This window comes from Poecilia latipinna, unplaced genomic scaffold, assembly GCF_001443285.1.
Source record: "Poecilia latipinna isolate Pla-1442-1.1 unplaced genomic scaffold, P_latipinna-1.0 Scaffold1136, whole genome shotgun sequence".
Taxonomy (NCBI): domain Eukaryota; kingdom Metazoa; phylum Chordata; class Actinopteri; order Cyprinodontiformes; family Poeciliidae; genus Poecilia; species Poecilia latipinna.
In genome coordinates, this window is record NW_015113752.1 from 15,297 (window position 1) to 26,574 (window position 11,278).

At 42.7% G+C, this 11,278-nt stretch overlaps 1 protein-coding gene across 2 annotated transcripts in view; it reads right to left on the reverse strand.

The window, feature by feature from the left end:
- Window positions 1-318: 318 nt before the first annotated feature.
- LOC106959947 (netrin-G1-like) overlaps window positions 319-11,278 on the reverse strand; it is an 81,554-nt gene continuing 70,594 nt past the window's right edge. For both annotated transcript variants that reach the window (XM_015052822.1, XM_015052821.1), the window contains exon 3: window positions 319-998. In XM_015052822.1, the coding sequence (XP_014908308.1) occupies window positions 351-998 (648 nt within the window). In that variant the 3' untranslated portion in view covers window positions 319-350. The remainder of the gene's footprint in view (window positions 999-11,278) is intronic.

An 11,278-nucleotide genomic window follows, 5' to 3' on the forward strand; every position in this document is an offset into this window, starting at 1 on the left:
TTCACCAAAGATATCCCACTGACTCCCAAGAGTTTTGGAAAAAAACATTAAATAAAATCTGAAGACTGGTAAGTCAAAAGTGCAACTTTGTAGACGACATTTGTAAAACCGACAGCATCTGAGAGAGAGAACGTCATACCAAACAGTTGCCGTTTCACAAAACACCAGATTGCTCTGGGTTGCTTCTTTTGCTTGACGCATTAAATCATCTTGAGAAAACAATATTTTGTACTGTAGGTATTGTATGATGTGAAAATGTAAATGGGACAACAGAAAGCTAAAGCAGAAGAAATTTGAAAGAGAATAGATAGAACAGTACTTCTCCCGGTTGACTGTCATCGGAGCGTTTCTTACCTGCCCTGGACTTTGATGTCAGAAATGGCGTAGAAGTATCTCGACAGGCTGCTCTCGTCCACCATGGTGGCTCCGGTGGCAGGCCGAAGCAGCCGGATCCTCAGGTCCGTGATGGTGAAGAAATCCCGCAGGTTCTTGGTGGTGTCCAGCTGACCGTAAAGCGAGGCCATGTTGTGCAGTCTGGGCCCAGCAAACAGTGCAAACCGGTCCTTGATCTCGAAGCGTACAGTTTTGTCATACTTCCACACGTACCCTCGGGAGTAATCCTCCGTGCAGATGATGTCCAGCAGGGTGTGCTGGGAGAGGTCCTGCACTGTTTTGGGCTCCATGGTGAAGGCGTCCAGGCAGTCGGTGGCGTAAAACTGGTAGGGTTGCCAGGTTCGGCCGTAGTCCAGAGATTTCTCCAGGACCATCTGCTCTGGCCGGCCCGACTCAAACGTGATGACGATGTCGTCGGTCAGCTCGATGGTTTTGTTCCAGGACAACGTGATGTTGACCAAAAGGGCTTTTGGGTACTTCTTCCAAGTTGTGGACTGCCAGAAGGTCGTGGGGTTGCGACCCTCGATGTCAAACATCAGCTGCGGAGGGTGCGCCAGTTCCTCGGTGCTGGCGTCGCATTCGTTGTTGCACATGTACGGATTCTCCTGCGAATGACAGAAAACGGACAGGAGATGAGAAAAACCACAGCAAAGCCGAAAGGTGTGCTGAAAAGTAGCGCGCTTGTTTTCATTCTTGCAATTCTTGTGCAAATGTCTTAGTACACTTGGAATAAGACAAGCAACTTTACAGCAAGATGTAGGAGCTTGTTTTAAGTCAATAATAAGCACCAGCTCCACTGTCAGATTATTTCAGTAATAACAAGATGATTTCTATGTTATAAGTGAAAAAATATGCCTGTTGAACAAGTACTTTTTCATCAATATTAAGGAATTATTGACTAATTATTGACTCACATATTGCTGAACCTTTACTTCTGAGATGGTTTCTGACTTATTTCAAGTGTACTAAGACATTTGCACTAGACATTAGACCAAAAAATATTCAGTAAATTTCTTTTTGTTTTTGCAGATCAGGAAGGAATTTCACCTTATTTCACGCTTATTCACATCCCAATAAAAATACATTGGCGATAGTAATCCAAGGCGATAAATTGACCCACGGACGATGTTATTTAATCCAGAAATTCTTAGTTCTTTATATAAAAAGAAATCTCATCGACCTACTTGTGCGAAATACATCCTTGCGTTGTTTGTCGCTCAAGCCCGAATTAGACTCGCGGATCACAGAGTTTATCCCCGAGCTTTAATTCATCAAGCACTTTGCTGGAAAGAGGTCTTTCTGAAAACATTTGTCCAATTCACCACAAATCATTACAAGGCAATGTTCTCTCCTCTCGCTCCCTGGGGGCTTGAACTAGCTGTTAGGAGGAGACAGCACTCCTCCAAGAGGACCTTTCAAGTGCTACAAGCTCCAATTTATCAGGACAAGATAATCCACTACTTGATTAGGTGGGAGATGTCACCCTGTGCGTGTGAGGGTGTGTGTGCGTGTACGTGTGTGTGTGTGTGTGTGTGTCTGTGTGTGTGTGTGTGTGTGTGTGTGTCTGCCTGTGTGGAAGTGAGTGCGGCGACATGGTGAGGAAACAGCGAGAGCAGCTAGACTCTGATGTAAGACGGTGTAATGAAGCAGCGAGGCAGAGATTGAGTAAGTTAGCGGGAAAAACAGCTCCATTCGGCTAATAAGCTTCGCAAGTTTTTCCCTCGTCCTCCAAGGCAAGGTGACAATGAAACAGGGTTCTGTCAGGCCCTCTGACTGTCGGAGGGGCCCCCCATTAATATCCTGTCTGAAACGTCCCCTGCAGGTTCCCCTAAGCACCGGACAGCGGCGGCGCTCGGAGGAGACAATTGAAGGTGGGGGTAAGCGGTGAAAGATTCCAATCCGGGTTCCCGGTGTTACCGTCTCGTGGCATGAGGTTAGGTGTGCCATTAACGGCGGCATCTGGCGCAGCTTAAAATACACAGACAGATGCATAATAACTCATAGGCGACAGTTATGTGTGCTTAGAGGCAGTAGGCACTCCCTAAGAAATGCCACTTGCTATGCGTTGTGGGTGTCTGTGAAGGAGGGAATATGGATTCATGGAGGCACACCTTGTCAGAGCTTTATGGATGTAGAAGGAGGGATGAGAGCGTGTTGGTTAATTCATGTTGGTTGCGAGCTCTGCAGAGGTCTTCGTCTCAGCAAACATTGCGTATCCACCTATTATATTCAAGCTATTCTTCTTAGTGTTACAAAGAAAACCAGATAAATGTGAATGTTACATTTGTTCTTACGTTCCCTAAGCCTTGGTATTCCTAAAGATAACCTACAGCTGCAAAGAATAGTTTCACTGTCTTTAAGGCCACACCTCAAATCAAATGACCACATCACCGACTTCACCACTGCTCCTCTGCTTCAGCTAAACTACCCACAATGCTGCGCTGCATCATTTTCACTGTCACATGACCAAACAAATGTCACATGACCAAACAAATGTCACATGACCAATCTCCTCCGTCCAGAAACAAACGGCAGCAAGATGGAAATAAAAATCGGTTGTTAATATCGGGGCGTTTTTATTTATCAGACTGGTACCGATATCAACAATATATTTTGCATCCTTCATTTTTTTTTTTTTTTTTTTTTTTTTTTCAAATTTTTGCAAACTTCTCACTGTAGTTTGCTAGAATTTTGCAAATTCCCACTCGGCGAACTTTAATAACCGTTTGGAGACAGAAGATTGGGTCTTTGACTGCTACTTTGTGAGTAATTTAAGACTAAAATGGATCATTGTCCATTTAGACGCACTCTTACTCAACCTTCTCCGTCCTGGCTGATGTCACGAGATCTTGCTTCAGTCTCTCTACATAATGTTCTCTCCTTATGATGCCATTTATGTTTTGAAGTGCACCAGTCCCTCCTCCAGAAAAATAGCTCCACATTATGATGCTCGGATTCCTGTTTTGCATGTTGCAAAAACATTATCGTATTATTCTGCCCTTTTGGCAAATATATGGAATTTTGTTAGTCCTGTGTGATTACAAGAATTCTAAATATTCTTTTTCTTTTATATTTTTGAGCTCTAATTCCTGTGTTGTGGACAGATGGATGGCTTTCTTAGTAACCCATGATTAAAGGTATTCTTTAAATCCACTCTTTAATAGCTTTACGGTTAGATATTGGGCTATTAAAGGCACTTTTTGGATTAAAATCCTGACCCCAATGAATCGAACCCATAACCTTGTTGTATTAAATGAACCCAGGCTTTGACAGGTCCATATTTAACTCTGGAACTGGATTAAAAAATAACTCAAAGCGGGTTGTTTATAACAGATCTTAAAGAGGAACAACATCCTATGCATTTCATATTCTGCATTGAAGTTCTACACATTCACAAAGACCGTAGCAACTTTTCATAAGTTCTGTACAGCACAGATTTCATGACGTCTGTTGTTTTACTGCTTTTATATTTTCGTGTGTATTTGTTGCAGCTCCTGCGCTACTTAATGAATATGAATGATGTTGATGCTTATGACTTTATGCGATAAAGAATAGGACAGCTTGTGTGTGTGTGTGCGTGTGTGCGTGCGCTTGTGTGTGTTGTGTTTATGTGAGAAATATAGAACAGCTGAAGTAAGGAGAGTCTAGTGCATGCACTAAGTGGATTTGTAAATTATTCAGTCAAAACTCTGGCAAAGTCACTTCCTGACCTGATTTCTCTGAATCCACGTGTTTTGTTTTGCTAAGCTCATCAGAAGTTTAGCGTGACCCGCAGGTCGACCTCTGGCACCCCGGGGTCACAGGTCGATCTGCGGATCGCAGCAGGGTGGGCCGTTAAAAGGAAGCCACCAGATTGAAGCTACGCTAACTCACATCGGTTGCTTTGCATCAGAACTTTGGCAAAGTTGCAAATATGACGAGCAAATATTTTTTTTTCTCCAATGGCGTCGTGCGTATCTTTTGTTTTCACAATATGCTTAATTTAGACAATGTTGGTGAAAAATCAAAGTCTGAGCACAAAAAAGAAAAAAAATGATAACCATGAAGAGTTTTTCCATTTTAAAACAATAAAATACAATTTGCTGTGATTTTTGAATCTGGGGAAAAAGCTGAAATATTTTCTAGCTTTACACTTTATGATGAGTCATAACAGCAAAATTATAAAATGCCAAGATTTAAGATTAGTGGTTCTCCTGGAGTCAGGATGTCAGTGTGACAAGACAGGCTATGTAACAGCAAATAAGAGCAAATAAAATAGGAAGCAATCCTCTTGACTCCTTCACTTCTAAGAATAGATAAGGACTTTTCTTTGTACTGTTCTGTTTGTAATTTTGCTGAATCTCTGCGTTTTTAGAAAAGCACTCTACAAAAGAAAGTACTTTTAACAACATTTCTCATCTTGCATCAATCCCAAAGCGATATGTTCATTAAAAGAAAAAACAAACAAACTATTCCATATTAAACAAGGCAGCGATCTATTTTTATGAACTTTTTTTGGTAAATGTGAGTCAACCCACAATATATGTCCTCTGATGTGTTTGTTAACACTAAAGGGCCAGTTCTGAAATGTTGAACTGGGACTGTGATGAGAGGAAACGAGCTGTTTGGGAGCACAAAGAACATGCAGAAGAAGATGGCATTCGAGGAAGATGCCAAATGCTAAAACAAACACTCCAGATAATGGCATTTGCATGCCACACTTTTCAGATTTTTTTCCTGTTTTTGCAGACGTCCTTAAAAGTATTCCCTTTTATTATCGAGTTCCTTTAAATCAAGACTAAAACACACCTGTTCAGAGTTGCTTTTGACCCATTATCACTGGAACACTGACGCTGGAAACATATTTGATGCGTATTGATGATTTTTGACAACGGCACTTGATAACATGTTACCGGTTTCTGAAAACGGTGACTGTACGATGTTTTCACAACTTTTTCTTTTTGTATTTATGTGATATAAAGCATTTAGATCTGCCTTGCTGCTGAAACGTGCTACACAAATAAACTTGATTGTCTGAATTATTATTTTGTATGTGTGTACAATCCCAATGAAATAAATGAGACTTCTGGTTTTATTGTGGCAACATATGAAAAGATATGATTACTTTTGCGATACAAAGTGCATTGGTCAGGTTTTGCGAAATAAATAAACACACTGTGTGAGCTTATTTTTTGATAAAACAGTTTACCAAATTCAAACTGTGGATCTTTAATTCAGTCTTTGACACTGAGAATGAGGAAGGCTGATGTTGTTGTTCTAGCTATACATAACTAGAGCTTACAATGGACAGGATTGGATCCCTAATGCAGGATAACTAAAGTATAAACTGAATACTGCATTTAAGTTCCCAACAGAACAGAATGCGCTGTGGAAGCTCCCTCTGCAAGGTCAAAGGTCAGTTTGCAATCTTATTATTTCATCATAAAAGTAAAAGGCGGAAAACCCGAGGTTAAACTAGTTGCACCTTCTTCTTTTTTTTAATGAGTCATATTTATTGCTACCACTGTTGACGCCCACGCACGACTCGAACACCCGCAGAACGGACCCCCGCACACGCTGCTCCTGCTGCCTCCGCCAGCACATCTCTATAATCAGACAAAGATATATATCCCCATCGATCCCTGCGGCTACGCAGCTGAAAATCTGCTGCGTGTAGCACCTGGCAGCAGCGCTGACCACTGGTCCCTCCCCCCCCCTCCCTCCATCACCCCACATCCTCCTCCAACCCCGAACACACGCAGGTTAAAACCTTTCATTAGTGTCTCCTCCGCTTCTCCGCTTAACGACAAAATACTGCCTTTATGAAGATCGATAACCTCGCCGGGGCTGCTGGAGAGGAGGAGCGCGGAGATAAAAAATGCTGAGTGTACTGACCTCCCCCCGCCCGAAAATCAATAGCAGATCTCTGCGTTTCGCCGTGGCACGCTCCGCAAAATGGATTAACGGGCCGACGGCCGCGCGCATTAAAACAATTGATGGCACGCGACAGCAACATTTCTGTAATTACTAAAGATGTTTCTATTAATCCGAACGTGATGATAAGTGGGCAGGACGGACGGAGGTTGGACGGGGGTTGGAGGGAGGGTGGGTGAAGCCTTTGGAGATTACACAGCCGGCGGAAGAGAGGGTTGTGGAGGTTACTGTGGCGGATAGGTCACGCCAAATCAGTGCTAATAGAGATGCCTCCGACCCGCCCAAAACGCGCCGGCCTAATCCGATTATTAGCACTGCGAGGCGCTGAGATGGAGGCGAGTTCTTCAGAGGGGCGTCCTGGTTGGTTGGTGTTCATTTACCAGCGAGGAAGACGCTCGTGGGTGGATTTCATCAGAGGTGAAGAAGTTGCACTAAATCCCACCAGCGCAGTCAGCCCCCCCGCACCCCATTACTGTCAGGCTAATTTAGCCGACCAACCGGAGGAGTGACAACAAGCAGCGCTGGAACAACATGGCGGCAAACGACTGAAGCTAATCTCGCTCAGCCGTTCTCTATGAACCAGCGCCGAGGTCAGGGAGGGAAATGGAGGGGGGATGCTGCGTCTGATGCTTTGCCAGTCGAGGCTTTTAGGTACATGCCGTCGTGGTAACAGTCTCCACTGCTGCTCTGAAGATGGTAAACTTTTCAACTTCTCCACAGTTTCTTACAGTTCGCCCAGAATATATGAATAAATCATTTTTGCGCTTTTAAAAAAAGTGCAGCCCTTATTCTTATGCAGGTTCACAGTTTGCTAAGATGACAAGATTAGTTTTTTGTGTGTGTGCTTGGTGTTTTCTCAACAAACCATAATCTTTAACCTTTCTGTTAAATAAAACAAAATTAAAAAAAAAAAAATAGAAGAGCGTTTTCCTCGTCGGTTTATCGACTTGCGCCAGCAGGAAAGGATGCGAGATGTAATCATGTGTGCACAAAAGAAGGGAGGGTTACCGAGGTCCTATCTTTTCCAATAAGCTATGGCTGCAGCGGCTGACAGCCTGGGCCCAGCCACGCTGGAGCGACTGATGGAGGATGGGACTAGCGGGAATATAAATTTACTAACAGCAGACAAGCCATCCAAATAGATGGGCTCGCCCCAATCAAATCCATCCATTTGTGAGACAGACACTTAACAGGTGGGACAGCAAATTGAGTTCACACTGTCGTCTCCACTGTCTGCCTTACACCCATACTTTTAGATACGGGCTACAAGTCAAGTTCAAGATTATTTGTACGGCACATTTCACCTCAAAGTGCTTTACATCCTAAGAATATCCACCTTTTTAGGCAGGCCTACGTAGACACTGTTGCAGTAATCGATGCAACTAAAGATAAACACATGGATGAGTTCCTCTCGATCTTGCTGGAACATTGGTCCTTTAAGAGATGTTCTTCAGGTGACAGAAGTCTGATTTTGTAGTTGTCTTTATGTGACTCTGAAGGTTCAGATCAGTCCATCACTACACCCTGATTTCAGGCCCGATCACTCGCTTCCAGCTGTAACAACTGAAGAAGTGCATTGACTCTAGATTGTTTCTCTTCAGGTCCAAAGACAATACCTTCAGTTTTCTTTCTGTTCAGCTTGAGGAAGTTAAGGCGCATCGACAAATTGATTTGTCCTCAGATTGGTTTGGAGGTGACATTGGTAATGTAGAGCTGTATATCATCTGCGTACAATTCTAAAACCCTTAAATTGACAATATGCTGAGGCCTGGAAGGTGTGCGATAACTTTGGTGTTATGTTGCTGTTTCTTAAACTTTTATGTATGTAGGCTACATTTTTTGTAGCTGTTTACATGGATTGTATGTGTATTTATTATCAGCTTTGGCAGCTGCTATTATGCAACAGTTGAGTCCATTAATCATTTTTCTAGAGATAATCTTTCTCTGCTTCCTCCTCCAGTTACTACTGCCCAAGCATAGAAACATTATGAGAATCATTGTTTTCACGCTTTTAAAATCATCCGTTTTTGTTTTTTTAAAGTTTGCAGATAAAATCAGATCACATTCCAATTATTTGAAGCTGAAAAATGTGAGTAACTCACCCTGAGCACATTGACTGCCTCCCTTGCATGACTGATTTACACGTGAGCATTTCACCCCTGATCTGAGACTAACCCCATCGTTTCGGTGCCCCAAAGACACCTGGAACTCCTGTTAAAATTTTAACAACATGGGTGACTGTTTTATTGCATCAGCTGTGTAAAATAAAATGTCTCCCCATCCTTTCCCTCAAAACAATTTCTTTTTTTTTTTTGCTTTCCGTGTGTTTCTACCTCTTTTTTTCCCAGTGGAAAGGAGAGTGCACGGCGCAGTGGGCTAAAGGGTTAAAGCTATCCCTGTGCCAATAATGAGACCTTGTGTTCCACAATAGATTCCTTCAGCCCAATCCAGGGGCTTGACTGTGGCAGTGCTCTCTCAATTTCAAAACCTCCCCTTCTCCCTCCAGAGTCATGCTAGCGCCATTACCGGACCCCCTCCGCCTCCCTCCAGTCCTGGCGGTGGGTGATGCAGACAGAAAGAGGAGCTTAACCTGGACGTGGGATGAATACATCATGCCAGTGTGACAGATTACAGTGGTAATAGACACCCTGGCCAAATCCTGACAAGGATTACAATCATATTTTCAAATGGCTCAGGGTCGGTTGAAGGTTGCCCGGCCTGCACCGCGTCGACACAGCTGACAGGGGCCTGAAATCACCGACACAAACCCAACACACTTTCCCTCGCGCCATCGTCAAAAAGGAAATAATTCAGCAAATAAAACGGGGTTTGTGGATTTTAATGCAGGTTTAAAACATTTTTAAAAACATGCTGCATTTTTTGGTGACAATATCAGCTATAATATTCTGCACTCATGTAATTCATCCTCAATTATATGACAATATTGACACATTTAAGGGGACAGAACGATGGTGAGCAAGTGAAACGTCACCAACCCGTGATTGAAACCAAATACCTTCTTCATGTAGTAACTGAAAAAACAAGATGCTTGTTTCTATTTTTCTTCAGGCAATATATCTCAAGTTTGCAATGCGAATTTATATAGACACCATGTGATAATTTAGCATTCTTACACATTTTTCAATTTTTATGGATGAACTACATCACTGCTAAGAGCCTTTCCGAAGTTAACGCCAGCTATCCGTCATTAGCATGTTCATAGTCACTGCTTGGTTTTAATTTAGGTCCTAATACCACAGCAGGGATTCTTCTGGAATAGTCAAATGTAGTTAAATTGAGAAGTTTGTGGAGTTTCTCACCAGGTAACCTCTTGACGTAACATCTTCACTTAAAGAAGTGAAAAAAATATATGTATATATTCATGTTTCTTGGTTTACTGCTGTGTTGATGACCAGGGTGAGAGCAACTGATGCGTCTGGTGCAAAAGCAGGTGCTAATGATGCTCATCCGATATCTTCCTGTTATTCAGTTAACTTGCCAAAAACGAAAGCGGGCGCTTGCAAAGGCAAACAAAAGAACAAAACCCAGCCAATCATCGGCACTAAAGCTGTGATACTGAAAACAGCTGCATGCAAATCAAATTCGGTGAGAACGCAAAAGGGGAAAAATGGACACATTTTGAAAACAGATTAAAAAAGCTGAACTGGGAAAGGAAGCAGTGGAGTTTTCAAGACTTGATGCATGATACCATCTTAAATCTGACCTACATCTGAAAAATGCAATGAGGTGAAAATTCTAGTAAGGTGTAAAGCTAGCAATGTCCTAACATTTCCAAGTATTTATTTTGGGTAATTTACTTCTGTATTGTGATTTTTTATTTATTTATTTACCATTTAGGACATATCCTCCTTCCAACACAGATCTGTGATACAATCATGATAAAATTAACATTCAAATTCAAGCAACATGCTGTACGCCAGACACCACAGCAGTTGTTCCAGAGCATAATTTTGAATCATCTGTTCAGCTGATATCAATTATTTGGACAGTGAGAGAATGGCTGGCGCACCTTGAGAAACGACATCGACAACAACTCTCTTTCAAAATGGTACAAAATGACTGCCTGAAAGCTTCCCACAGTCCAAAAGCAACCACCCAAAAGATTTTAAAAGACTCGACATCTTTCCTGTAGAACGAGCGGGAGACATAAAACAGCGATCCGGTGTGCAGACCCGCACCATTCGCCCACCGGTCAACCGAGCGGAGGCCATGAGGGCGAGACGACGCTGCAAACGTTGCGGCGCTGACTCGTGATTACTGCCGTCGACTCTGAGAGTTCATGAGCCTTGAAACAGCGGCAGGGGGAAGTCCGCCGCCGGTGGCTTCGGCACGCGTTCGCCGGATAGGAAAACAATTTTATATTCCATTACCTTTTATATGGCAATGGAGACAGCATCGGGCGCTGCTGCGATGTGCTTTGGAAGATGATGTCCCCTGCTTAGGTGATAGTGTATTTGTGACAGTAAGTGCTGCCATCAAGGGTTGTTTGATGGCTGAGAGTGAGCCTGTAGAATAGGCGCTTATCTTGGCAGATAAGTGCTCTGCTACTGTACACTGGCACAGCTCTGAGAAGCAATAAATCATTCAATAACATGCAATGTTCTTGTACCTATAATATAATTAACTTTTTTTGTACGTCTACCCCAGACGGCAATCCTGTTTTAATAGATCTTTCATTACAGACCGACTCCTAAGGCTGAAGATAAAGTAAGGCCAACAATGACCGATTTGTAAACGTTCTGCTTTTACCTTGTCTGAAATAGTTGCAGATTTCATAGATTCATATTTTTGTGTAATACTTTCTATATATTAGGGTATTCCAAATTTACAGCCCAAAATGCTTCAGACTGCTGTTCAAAGCAGCTCAGGACTGGATGGGAGTGTTTCCCCCCCCCCCCCCCCCCCCTCTTTTTTTCCTACCATTCTTTTTTTTTTAATGTAATGTTGTGAT